The sequence below is a fragment of the Prorops nasuta genome, unplaced genomic scaffold (genome assembly GCF_024137725.1).
Source record: "Prorops nasuta isolate Cenicafe-Biocafe unplaced genomic scaffold, Cenicafe_Pnas_1.2 PNAS00003, whole genome shotgun sequence".
Taxonomy (NCBI): domain Eukaryota; kingdom Metazoa; phylum Arthropoda; class Insecta; order Hymenoptera; family Bethylidae; genus Prorops; species Prorops nasuta.
In genome coordinates this window covers 11,857,025-11,870,246 of record NW_027116800.1, presented here as the reverse complement: position 1 = coordinate 11,870,246, position 13,222 = coordinate 11,857,025, and the positions used below count along the sequence as shown (strand labels likewise).

Here is a 13,222-nt window from a genome sequence, read left to right as displayed (position 1 = left end):
TGGAAGCAGCTTTTAAACTATTAAAATTTTCAATAGTAATGACTGAATTTTTTGATGCATTATTAGTATGGAGCTATTATTGCTATTTGAAATAGTTGTTTAAAGTTGAATTTCATCCAATTGAGTGGAATTAGATGTTGTTGAATATGAATTGCTGGTACATCCCACGATGACCATCACTATAAAAAACAGATGTATCATTCATTACAGCTTATCAATAGTTAACTCAGTACAAAAAGCGTTTAAACAATTGTAAAACACTATTTTTATTTACATAAATAATTTGTGAAAATAAGTTAACATAATGTTTTTATAATTAACTTATATTCTTGTTAGTCATATAATAAAATGGTTGTGCCGTAACATGCACATCATTCTCTTTCTTCTAAAAATCTTGAAATATCATCAAACTGGAAGGATTTCTCGTTCCACAACATTAACGCACACTTAAACATTTTAGCGCGTGTATAAGTTTTTATATCAAATCCTCGCATATTTTTACTAAAAATATATAATTTTATCAATAATCACACACATTTCTTAAATTTTTTATTTGAATTGGTACATGTGTTGTAGATTTTTGTCAGAGGGATTACTTTAAAATTCTCTGTTTATTTCAGTTTAAAAATCCAGTTAACAACAACACTATTCTTTACTAGAGCTTACCATTCCTGCAAGGAGCTCTATGCACTTAGTATCTGTTTTTTAAAGTTAAACTCTTTTAGAGGATCACGTACAATTTTTAATGACTATCTATGTTAAATTACCCGACATTGTCTCTAGTCAGTTTTAAAAAATAATTCAGACGATATACGTTTTTTCATCTACTTGCGAGATCATTACTCATGTTCACGAGAAAGGAATGCTCGCTTGTACCAACAATTTAATAGTACGGAGCAGGGGAAAGGAGATCAGAGATGTAAAAGATTAGGTGGGAGAGGAGGATGGTGAAGATGTGGAGTAGAGGTCACTAGAGGCTGCTTAAGAGTCCAGGTATCCGTAATAACGTAAGGAGACAGATGCAACACCGAAAATGTGTGTAGGAAGATACCAGCAAAAACTGAAGTTTTTAAAAAATTGTGGAAGTTTTAACTGAGAATATATAAGGATTGATCCAGCCATTTCGAATGCTCATTCATTCCGAATCTTATTTAAACAAAAAAGAACAAATGATCAATTCATGAATATCGATACTTATCGAGATGGGGAAAAAGGATGATCGCAATTTGTGTGTGCCGTAATTAAGGTAGACACAGACTAGGCTAGCCAAACGTGTAATATATAACATTATAAGTATTGCTCAGACCCGCTGCGAACGCAAAGAGAATCGCCCGTTTAGCTTCGTAAAGTTTTCTTTATTAGATAACTTTAGGCAAACCGAACACGTCTAATAATGATTAATTTTAGCGAGGAGTAAGGTTTATTTTTCAAAGAAATTGATCAAAATAAAGAAATTTTATGGAATCCTAAGTAAAAGAAATAGTTTAAAAAAATTAAAGGATGATGCTTGGAAGGAAATCAGCACAACTATATACATATTAATCATTGTTATTCCTTCTCGTGGTCCACATTTTAATAGTGGAACGGATCCAAGTGAATTTTCTGTATTCGTCCGAAAGAGGTTCGTCCCTTACTATTAAACCCTCTTCGAATGGCAGTTACAGAGATCACAGACTCAACATGCGCCGTTTTTAAACTTGAGCATTACATGTGTAACTCTACATTACAGGTTCGGATGACTTTGGCTAGTCTGGTCTGTACCAACCTGATGTTTGTGCTGAATGGATAGTACACCTAGAGTTTATATAGCATTCGGGAATTTTGGCACCTTTCTGCTGCTTGCTGCTATAGCCGGTAACAGGAAATTACCTAAATTATTATGGCTGTATTCCGAGTCGCGCATAAAGCGCTAATAGTATACTATAGCTAACGTTACATTTGTTATAGAATTGAGCGCTTTGAGCGCTCATACACGTGACTCGGAATGTATAGCCTTTGTACATGTATATATTTGCCGTCGAGACGCTTACCGTGTCACTTTGTAAAATAATCATCTCCTTACGAATCCAACCATTTATGGCAGTAACTCACTAACGATAAAACTATTTAGGCCGTGTTCCATTGTTACTGCAAGTAAGCTACAATTACTAAAGATCTATAAGTTATGTTACATAAAGTATAGATTCTGCATACTTGCAACAGTTGCAGCCAACTTGCAGTAATAACGGAACACAGCCTTAGTTCATTTCAAGCAATTAATCTCTTGAACGCTTAGCTTTAATCCTCAAGATCTTTATTTTTAAACGATTTTTTTTTCATTCATGCTCTCTTGCATTTTCTTTTTAATGAAGACTAAATGGTCGTTCGAATATCACCAAAAATAGCTCATGAAGCCATCACATTTACACATAGAACATAAATTCGAACAGCGGGGCAAAAAGTTAACCGTTTCGTGAACAAATCTCCTAGGTTTTTTGCAATGTTACAATAAATAAAATCTAAATACATTTGTTAACCAATGGTTGAACAAGCGATAAAAAACTTTAACATCCAATAAATCGTTTCAGTTGGTCATTAAAATGTCTGCTATTCGTGTTTAGCTTCGTAAAAAGATAATAATTATTTAATTATATATATATATATACCAATTTAGGTCGTCAACACCTAGCGATAATAAGTACGTTGATGAATATTAATTCCTAGTATTAAATGTAAGAAAATAATCCCATGTTTGCTGAGAACAATCAAATTCATTCTTCAACTTTACAAAGGCATAAGAGGAACGAGGTAGACCACCTAATTAACGCTAAAGCTTTATTTGTTGGTTTTAAAGCAGAATTATTGATTGAATGCCTATATTCTTCTCTTTTATTACGACGATAACGGCCGGACACAGTTATCCGTCGAGCGTGACGTTAAAAACGTCAATTTATTTCACGCACTTTGCAAATTAAACATTTTAATATATAAAAATTTAACCATTTTTGTACAAAGCGGTCTAAGGAAGGATAATCCTAAATTAGGTTCAAGGGAGGAGTAAAAGCCCTCCATCCTAAGAAGTACACAAATATTGGAACATCCTGTATAAAAATATTGTTAAAATAACTCACTTGCCCATTCCATTTGAAAAGGCATAGACCAGCATTGCAAATCCTGCAAAAATCCCTGCTAATATTTGATTTCTTCTTTTATTAGGATATTCATTTTCTGAGTTTCTTCTTAATTTTTTAATATTTTCTGCAGTTTTCTTTTCATACACTTGATATTCATACTCAAAATATCTTTGTGATATTCTTGATACAAATTTCACTAAATTTGTACAAGCTTTTAGATGATTTTGTAGAGCAGCATGTGGTAAAGGAGCTTTAAGTAATGGTGCTAAATACGAAAAGACAATTGCATCCAAAGAAGTAGGTAGAGATCCAAAAAAAAAATCATCTTCTCCAAGTCTTACAGACAATAATGTTATACATTTTTGTGCTTCTGCATATATCTTAAAAATGATAAAACTTAGATAGTTTCAAATTATCATTTTACTCTAAATATATAATATTATAATAAAAAAGTACAAAACTTTACCTTATTCTCTAAAACAATATTATCATCTTCCATAGGATATAAAGATTCTAACATAGCTTTAGCTTGGCGTTCAAACTTTCCTGGATAATAAAAGTTAAATGGAAATGGTACAGCTTCGCTATACCATGGCTTTACTAACTCATTGATATTTTGTTGATCTACCCACCTATAAATAAATAAAAGATATTAAAGTTATAGCAAAGATATATAAAAACAATATTGAGTATTTAAGTTACTCATACTATAGCCATACCATATATATTGAAGAGCTGGATAAAGTTTTTCAAATAACATAGATTCATATGCTACTACATTAGCACATTGCTTTAGGCTTAATATAGAATCTGGATTATAATTTTTTGATTTAAGAAATTCTTTCATACTTTGGACATCATTAAAAGCTATATGATTGGTTCTGAGTACTGGTAAATTGCCATTTTTTGATCTGAATGGATTACATGTTGTATTTATTTTCAAGGAAGCTTTACTAAATTTAGAATATGCCTGAAATAACAATATATACTTACTAATTAAATTGCATTAATTTAATGAATTTAAAAAAGATCAATGATAAAATAGCTTTCATGTGTAAATAGCAATTTTTAAATTGCAAAAAAATAGAATTTAAAAAAAAAATAATGAATTTAAAATCAAATAATGGACCCATTCATTTTTATGGCTAGAATACTATTAGTTTGTATTTTATGTAGGAAATATTACAGTTTTTATCAAGAAATGTAACCTTCAACCTAACTTACCAAAATTTGCAGACATGTTACATCAATTGATGGTAAGCCCCAATCACCTTTCCAAATATCTAGCTCTAGTTTTTCATTGACACTCATTCTCAACTACACAATGTTAAAAAGACTAAGTAATCAAAGGTAGAATTATAGAAACAAATTACTTAAACTATGTTAATTGCTTAAAACTAAACACACATGACTACCGAAACTTTAATTATAACTGTTATATGTAATTGTGCAAAATTTGTTTTCGCCGACCATCCCCATGCGACCTTTCAGCTAGAAATTTGGCAAAGAAATTGCGAAATGAAGTTAACTGAAAGATCGACGACTGAAACTGATATCTATAAACAAATTTCAAATATTCACCGCTACATTCACTACGATAAAATCTGAAGCCAAATCGCCCAAATCCGTCATCTTTAATTATTCATTGTATGTATGTATAGTATGTATGCGTATGGAAATCATGGACATGGGAGGTAACTTTTGCAACTTCCATGGGCTCCATGATGAAAATTTGATATATTTCTCATTTGGTTTACTGATTACTCTTGATGCTATTAACTTTTCTTTAATAATGTGTGAAAATCAAGCTTAGTTTCTATTAATTTTTATTATCCATATTATTGTCTGACACTTCACACATCACTTTGGCCGGTATTCAAGTCGTTACTTATATGTGTATTTAAGTCTGACGGTCGTATTCACAGATTTCACACTTCACAGTCGTTCCTCCAACTCGACTCGAGTTTCAATACTATAGTTTACGTGACATATACTGTAGTATTTTAGCCTGAGTCGAGTTCGAGTCGAGGTGAAGAAACGACTGTGAATACGACCATCAGTGTGTGGCCACTGGCCAGATCGAGGACGGTTTCTATCCCCACCACGCTCGATCTGGCTGGCCACAGCACTGCATGAGATCAGATCACATCAGATCAGGTTAATGTGGTATTAAAATTCTGAAGAAATGGCATCATTTAAAAAAACTAATAATAAAATATTTACTAGAGCTGGACCAGATTTAACACCAGATAACATATATTGGAAAAAATACACCGTAAGCCTTCTTAGTCTATACATAAAAATGTTAAATTCTTGTAATAGGTAATATGGTGACACGTGTTCGAAGTATAACCTCAAAAGTTTTGTTATGAGTATACTAATTTTACATAATTTATCTTTTAGGCTCCTGTATTAGTAAAAGAATTTGGACAAATCGATTATGTGGACTTTTCACCAGTGGAGCCAAATTATTTTGCCATAACTTGCTCTGTAAGAGTGCAAATTTATAATCCAATAACTAAATTGGTTATAAAGAATCTTAGCAAGTTTAAGGAAGCGGCGTATGGAGGCTCATTCAGACGAGATGGAAAATTATTGTGTGCAGGAGGAGAGGAAAAAGTAGTCAAGCTATTTGATGTTGCTACAAAAAATCTTTTGCGAGTCTTTTCTGGCCATAAAGCTGCTGTTCATAGAACTTTCTTCACAAATGATAACTTACATATTGCATCGTTTTCTGACGATAAGACTGTAGCCTTATGGGATATTGCCAGTGAAAAACAAATTATTTCATTTAATGAGCATACAGACTATATCAGAGCAGGGGCAGTTAGTCCTAATTCTCCAAATATATTAGTATCAGGTGGTTATGATAAAATTATTGAAATGTATGATGCAAGAATGCAAAAAAAAGTACTAACTGTCAATCATGAAGCTCCTGTAGAAAGTATATTATTTTTGCCTTCTGGTGGAATATTTTTGTCTGCAGGTAATTTTATTTATTTCATTACAATTATTTTAGAAAAGTAATATTTAATTTTTTTATGCCAGGAGGAACTGAAGTTAGAGTATGGGATGTACTCTCCGGAGGAAAACTACTTGCAAAAATTTCACAGCATCATAAAACAGTTACTTGCCTAAGAATAGCATCTAAGGGACGCAGAATATTATCAGGCTCTTTAGACAGACATGTTAAAATTTATGATGCTGGAACTTTCAATACTGTTCATACTTTAGATTATCCCAATTCAGTTCTTAGCTTGGGAATAAGTGTAAGCATGATTAAAGATAAAAATTTCTGTTTTTCTGTTCAGTTTTAATTTTCGTTTGTTTTGTTAATAGGCTGATGATGAAATGATAGTTACTGGTATGGTAGATGGTTTAATTTCTGTTAGAAGGAGGGAAGAAGAAAGGAATCCTTTAGAGCTACAGAAAAAAAAAGTTTCATATAGAAATGCTGGTAAAAATTTGCATATACCAAGTATTGATATAGTCGTGGAGGAAGAAGTTAAACAGACCATGTCTAAACACGATGCCTTTCTCAGAAAATTTCAATACTCAAAGGCCCTTGACTGTGTTATGCTACCATACATAGTCAATAAAACTCCACATGTTACTGTTGCGTTATTTCAAGAGTTAATTAGAAGACAAGGATTAAGACAAGCTGTAGCTGGGAGAGATGGAAAACCTCTTGTTAATATCTTGAAATTTATAATCAAATATATTGGAAGCGTACGTTTAGGCAGAGTGATACTTGATGTAGCTAATATTTTAATGGGTATGCTAAACGATACTTAAAGCATAGTTAATATTTAAGCAACTGAAATGTTTATACAATTACAAAATTTTTAGATGTGTACGATGGACAGTTGGATGGTCTTGCCACAGAATCCCGTACAATGTTCAGTTTACTAGCAAAAAGGCTTCAAGAGGAAGAAGAGTTAATTTTATCTTTATCTGAACTACAAGGTTCCCTTCAAATGATACTAGCTGCAGCAGAACATCATTTAGAAATAAAATGATTAACTTAATTTTCAAAATGTGAATAATGTAAAATAAAATGAATTTTTTTAATTTAGGCTGTATATACTGTAAAAATAAAATAGTGTTTTTATTATAGAGTCTATTAGTTAACATTAGAATTATTGATTTCCACTTATTGATAAAATTTTTGGTAAATATATTTGTCTGGTAAAGCTTGAAATTAAATAAAATTTATTACAATTTGAGAATTTTCATCTGTTTTCACCAAGTAAAAATATTTTATCAGTAGGTGTAAAGGCATTACACTTTGGAAAGCGATTTTCCAGCAGAAAAACAAGTAGAAAAGAATACCTACTACTTAGCACACCTACATAGGAACTTAATTATGTTGTGTTTTTACTGCTGGAAAACGGCTACTCCAGAGTCCAGACTACTCTTTGCCAAGGCTGCACTGCACTGAGTGCACTGCACTGAGTGCACTGCACTGAGTGCACTGCAACTACTACTGCAAAGTGCAAGTCAAGCCAGTGAAATTCCGTGCAACGGACTGCAACGTCTGCAACAGTGCAGTGCAACTAGTGCAAGCCATACAAGCTTGCAATCAGCTTAATCGAACGTCGAACAGGTCTTTCCTCTCGTTATGATAGCGTAATTTTTGACAAAATTACATGCAGTATATGCATAAAATTCATAAATAATTGTTGTAAAAAACTGCAATTATAATTATCAGAGCAGGTATTATTAATTAAAATTTAACAGTTTTTTTACTTATTTTAAATTTATAACCTAAGATATACTTTGATTTTTAGCTTATTATTATAAAAATTCATATAATGTTACATTATTTAATGATTTTGTTGTGATATTAAAAGTTAAAGAAAATTTTATTAATTCACTAAAATTTGTTTTAGCATAATGAATACTATACGAGCATTGAGATTTTTTGAGACAAAGAGGTGTGGAATACAAATGCTCCGCTTAAGACCTTATCAAACTCAAATGATAAATAAACAATATGAATATAAGATTCCTATGATGTATCAAAGTGAAAGAATGTACTACAGAAATTTTGCACATAAAAAAGATCCCCTGGATGAAATGCCTTATTATTATAGATATTTATTAAGTTTTATTGTCATCGGTAGCTGTTTAATTATATTATCTCCATTAGATTAGTAAGTATAAGTGTGAAAGTAATAAAATTAATAATGTAATAATAGCAAAATGTAATTTTAATTAAATTATTTTTTAGTATCATTGAAGTGGTAGGGGATTATTATGAAAAAAAATTGAAGAATGTTTCAGCAAAGGCAATTGCACTGAAAAATGATGAATCTATAGAAGGGGAGAACCAAATTGAAAATATTGAAGAAGAGGAACCTAAGAAAAAGAAAACCAAGAAGCAAAAAATTGGATTCCGTGACAGAAAGGTTGATGAAAAACTTTAAACATATTATTTGTTTAGTGTTCTATTTTCATGTAGGATAAGTTAAAGATACTATAACTTACAATGTATCATAGTTTTCTGTTAAACTAGTAGAAATAAATAAAGTGATGCCTTTATAAACTTTTACCATATCCAGACATACAATAATATTATAAAATAATAAATATTAAGATATCATTACAGATAATAGAATATGAAAATAGAATGCGTGCTTATTCAACACCAGATAAAATTTTTCGTTATTTTGCAACGGTAAAAGTTACTAGTACAGAGGGTAGCGAGGTCTTCATGACACCTGATGATTTTTTGAGAGCCATAACTCCAGGCATGAAACAACCAGATGGTAAAGTTATATCATTTTTTATTTTTTCATAAATACTTTATTAACAACAAATGCAATTAACAAACTGATGCGTTACTTTGGGCTTACCAATTTAACTTGTTTCCAATCAATTAAACTTTACCAAAGGGAGTTTTCATGTACTATTTTCTATTCATTGCATGCTGTTATAGATGCATGAAATAGCCAACTTTTTTGCAATAACAAATAAATTCTATTAATATTCAGATAATAGAATATGAAAATCGAATAAGGCATTATTCAACACCGGATAAAGTCTTCAGATATTTTGCTACTCTTCAAGTGACCAATAACGATGTGCACGAAGTATTTATGACTCCAGATGATTTTTTGAGATCAATGACTCCTGGTGTAAAACAACCTGATGGTAATCCTTCCTTATCTATCTCCTGTTGCATAATTATTTTTAAACTTTAGCCTTATATTTTCTGTTTTAATTTTCATTTTTCTATCAAAGCTTTAATTATATATTTCCTCCTTGGCAATGTGTAAGATTGCTGACTATTGAATGTGCTTGTAGTATAGTGCTTAATGTGCTTTAAGTGTAATTTAATTTTAAGTTAAAATTAACAAAAGTAATAATAATTATATACATATTTACACATGATATTTAATATGATTTAATTATTGCAATAACATATTTTCTAGGTCTAGGGTTAGATCAGTACAAGAGATATGATCCTAAGGTAGTAATGGCAAAATTATAAACTCAATTAGAATTAATTGGTAATTCTTCTAATATTTAACTTTCTTTTCACAGAACATTCACAACAAATTGGAACTAGAATTAGATGAAGACAGTATTTTTTACAAATTGGGAAGCTCTGGTCTCATAACTTTTTCAGATTACATCTTTCTATTAACAGTATTATCAAGTGTGTTATTATACTATTATATAAGTTACCAAAATTTCAATTATTAAAAAATTATATAAAGCTTACTGTTCTAGCTTCTAGACGACATTTTGAAATAGCATTTAGAATGTTTGATTTTAATGGAGATGGTGATGTTGACTCCGAGGAATTTGGTAAAGTTGCAACTCTTATTCGACAACAAACAAGTATTGGGAATAGACACAGAGATCATGCTAATACTGGTAATACTTTTAAGGTAAATTATAAGTTAATAAAGAAAAAAAGGTGAAAGGCATAAAAAGATCATAATATTTATAAAACCATTTGTTTAGGGTGTAAATTCAGCATTAACCACATATTTCTTTGGTCCCAATATGAAGCAAAAACTAACAATAGAGAAGTTTTTGGATTTCCAGCAGCAATTGCAGAGAGAAATTTTAAATCTTGAGGTAAAGAAAATATTAAATTTTAGCTTCGCCGCATTTAATTGTATTTTTAAATACTGTAATTTGTTACAATTATATAAAATTATAGTTTGAGCGTAGAAATCCTGATGAAAATGGAAACATCACCGAAGTCGACTTTACCGAGCTTCTGTTAGCTTATGCTGGTTACCCTGACAACAAAAAGACAAGAATTATAAAAAGAGTAAAAAAAACGTAAGTACTTAAAATAGTCTATATAATTTTAGAGCAATTGAAAAAATAAAGAATAATAGTTTCAGAGAAAATCCAAAAGGAATTAGCAAAGAAGATTATTTGAAATTTTTCCACTTTCTTAACAATATTAACGATGTGGATACAGCATTGACATTTTATCATATAGCCGGGGCATCAATTGATCAAGGTATTTATTGTAATTGTATCATACTGTTCAATAAGGAATAAGGGGAAATTGGTATAAGTTTTTTTTATTTTCAGCAACCTTAAAGCATGTAGCAAGAACCGTCGCGCACGTGGAATTAAGTGACCACGTAATACAAGTGGTTTATACGATATTTGATGAAAATAGTAAGTTTTAAATAAATTGACTAAGATTACTTTATATCATAATAATACTTAATGTTAAATAATTTTTTTTTCTAGTGGACGGCCAATTGAGTAATCGAGAGTTTGTAGCAGTAATGAAAAATAGAGTTTTAAGAGGATTAGAAAAGCCAAAAGATACTGGTTTCATAAAATTAATCCAGTCCGTAGTTAAATGTGCTAGAAATACATACTTTTTAAATTTTGACAAATAATTTAATATCATATGCCATTTACGTTGTTTAGAAAGGAAAGAATCTCTTTTATGATTAATTATAATTAATACTCTGTTCTTCTAGTCATAACGCACATGATTGCTTGAAACGATTTTTGTTTACTATATAATACCATTAGTTTAAAAAATATTTATTGCTTACTTTAACGTAATTTATAGACAACAGTAATGGAATAATATCTGCTGTAAATGTAACATTTAAATAATTTAAATATGTAACGCTGCGAATTTTAAAAAATATTATTTTTTATTAACATTATGCATATATAAATAATTAAAAGTTATCGTTAAATAAATATATCCGTCGGATTCATGAATAATATACTTGCTTTCCCAATGCTTATCAGAGCATATCTAACAAAAACTATGGAGCTCCAGAATGACTTCAGATCGAATTCAGTAAAGGTTCTGAATTCATTGAGAATAGTGAACTTTAATAGATCGTCATAGAAAGGTTTTACTAAAGAAAATCTTTACAATGTTTTTAAAATGTTATTTAATAATGATACTTTTTCAAATATTTCTGTTTAACATTGTAACTAGTGTTCAGGTAAAACCTATGAGTTCAGGTAATTATTAAAAACTTAATTTTTTTTAGAGATTAATTTTATTTTTTATTTTTAATTGTCTTCTCTTTTTTCGTTATAGATATCGAAAATATTATGGCAATTTTTAAACCAAGAGCTTCTAATAAAATTAAAAAGAACCAATTCTTCCAGTAAGTATAATTTTTTATAAATAATATAATACTTTAGAAATGGAATATTCTTATATAAACGAATAATCTGATAGCTGGTATAACGTTTAGGGATATTTTCATTGAACAATTAGAGCCTTACAAAATTCAATTCGGGCATGTTTGCGAAAATCCTAGTGAATGGGAGCAACGATTTGAAGAAAAAGACTTTGCTGGCAATCAGTACAGAGGCAAGGTAAAGTACTGATTATATCTTTCTTTTAATATAATGATAATGAACTATAAGTAAATTAAAATTAAATTTTTCAGATAAAATGGGGGAACAAAAATGGAAATTACGGAGAACATTATTGGGATTTAAATCATTGATATTATATAATTAAAATTGTAGATGTTTAACATTTTTAAGTGTAGATAAGTCAAATAATCGACGATCACGAATCATGTAGTATTTTATATATCTTATCATTTTGGTTTATAACGATAACCTATTGCTGGAAGCTTTAAGTAATAAAATTTGAATTATTCAAAATGCAGACTCAAAGAACAACTTTTATCAATGATCAAAATACATCTATAAATTTCGATAAAGATGCGGACATAATAAAACCCCAAAATGTGATGGCCATTAGTGAAAATTTGTTTACACGACTTAAATCTGGTAATATTAATTTCTTATAATGCAGAAGTTAAATTTTAATGATTCACGATATTATAAAATACATATATAAATATTTTTAAAGTAAATACGGGATGTAATCAAAAAGACGAAAATTATTGGAAAGAAAAGTTAAATAATATGAGCGAAAATTATTCGAAAAAGAAAAATTTAGATGTTAATGAAGTTAACGATTGCCTGAAACGCTTAACTAATAAAGCAAAAAAACCTTGCAAGACTAATCGTTTTGATACAAATAAAGTAAAATATTGTATATTACCTAATTTTTAAATATATTAGTTTTCATCATAATAACATAATTATTTTTAAGTTAACCGCTTGCTTGGAACGCAATAGAGGTCAAACACTATTTTGCAAAGCAGAAGTAAAAGAATTCATGGATCATGTTGACCAAATGTTTGACGAGCATGTCCATAATAAGGATGAAAATGCCAAGAGCAAACACTTTACTTATGCGGAGTTGTTTGACGAAACATGTTAAAATGGTATACAAAATTTGAGAAAGATTTGAAGATATATGACAAAATTTTGAATTTTTTAAATACAAATTGCAATTAAGAAAAAATTGTCCTTACATTTCATTGACATGTAAAACATTATATTTGACTTTTTATGTCGTTAATGTCATATTTTATAATAAAAATTGATGATATTTTATTTTTAATAGTAATTCACAGTATTGTGAAGTTTTTAGAACAAAATAAACGTCAGCATCGGTGGTTCAGTGGTAGAATGCTCGCCTGCCACGCGGGCGGCCCGGGTTCGATTCCCGGCCGATGCAATCTTTTTTTTTTTTTTAAATCCATAATATATTTTAATTTTCATATTTA

General features: G+C 29.9%; 4 protein-coding genes and 1 non-coding gene across 6 annotated transcripts; 4 read left to right on the top strand and 1 right to left on the bottom strand.

Moving 5' to 3' along the window:
* Nucleotides 1-247: 247 nt before the first annotated feature.
* On the bottom strand, nucleotides 248-5,100 carry LOC136784909 (metaxin-1). Its single transcript, XM_066745864.1, has 5 exons — nucleotides 4,695-5,100; nucleotides 4,338-4,430; nucleotides 3,833-4,083; nucleotides 3,580-3,745; nucleotides 248-3,493 (listed from the first exon to the last, which is right to left on the bottom strand). The coding sequence occupies exons 1-5, from the start codon at nucleotides 4,743-4,745 to the stop codon at nucleotides 3,107-3,109; spliced, it is 948 nt and encodes a 315-aa protein (XP_066601961.1). The 5' UTR covers nucleotides 4,746-5,100; the 3' UTR covers nucleotides 248-3,106.
* A 92-nt stretch (nucleotides 5,101-5,192) lies between these two features.
* Nucleotides 5,193-7,234, top strand: LOC136785728 (U3 small nucleolar RNA-associated protein 15 homolog). The gene is made up of 5 exons (XM_066746962.1): nucleotides 5,193-5,388; nucleotides 5,517-6,099; nucleotides 6,162-6,382; nucleotides 6,453-6,888; nucleotides 6,963-7,234. Exons 1-5 carry the CDS (start codon nucleotides 5,299-5,301, stop codon nucleotides 7,130-7,132), a joined length of 1,500 nt encoding a protein of 499 aa, XP_066603059.1. The 5' UTR covers nucleotides 5,193-5,298; the 3' UTR covers nucleotides 7,133-7,234.
* Nucleotides 7,235-7,506: 272 nt separating this feature from the next.
* LOC136785588 (calcium uptake protein 1 homolog, mitochondrial-like) lies at nucleotides 7,507-11,860 on the top strand. Of its 2 annotated transcripts, none has more exons than XM_066746716.1 (13): nucleotides 7,507-7,829; nucleotides 8,006-8,269; nucleotides 8,347-8,524; nucleotides 9,110-9,269; nucleotides 9,551-9,588; nucleotides 9,663-9,777; nucleotides 9,852-10,012; nucleotides 10,089-10,205; nucleotides 10,291-10,415; nucleotides 10,475-10,602; nucleotides 10,677-10,766; nucleotides 10,842-11,585; nucleotides 11,665-11,860. In XM_066746716.1, exons 2-12 carry the CDS (start codon nucleotides 8,010-8,012, stop codon nucleotides 10,994-10,996), a joined length of 1,527 nt encoding a protein of 508 aa, XP_066602813.1. In that variant the 5' UTR covers nucleotides 7,507-7,829; nucleotides 8,006-8,009; the 3' UTR covers nucleotides 10,997-11,585; nucleotides 11,665-11,860. The 2 variants fall into 2 exon arrangements, with proteins under 2 accessions (XP_066602813.1, XP_066602812.1); XM_066746715.1 differs by lacking the exon at nucleotides 9,110-9,269 and adding an exon at nucleotides 8,725-8,884 and having other exon boundaries at nucleotides 11,665-11,850.
* Nucleotides 11,580-12,259, top strand: LOC136785589 (uncharacterized). The gene is made up of 3 exons (XM_066746717.1): nucleotides 11,580-11,734; nucleotides 11,825-11,948; nucleotides 12,023-12,259. The coding sequence occupies exons 1-3, from the start codon at nucleotides 11,679-11,681 to the stop codon at nucleotides 12,080-12,082; spliced, it is 240 nt and encodes a 79-aa protein (XP_066602814.1). The 5' UTR covers nucleotides 11,580-11,678; the 3' UTR covers nucleotides 12,083-12,259.
* An 843-nt stretch (nucleotides 12,260-13,102) lies between these two features.
* TRNAG-GCC (transfer RNA glycine (anticodon GCC)) lies at nucleotides 13,103-13,173 on the top strand. Its single transcript has one exon. It is a non-coding gene; the product is annotated as a tRNA-Gly (tRNA).
* Nucleotides 13,174-13,222: the final 49 nt, after the last annotated feature.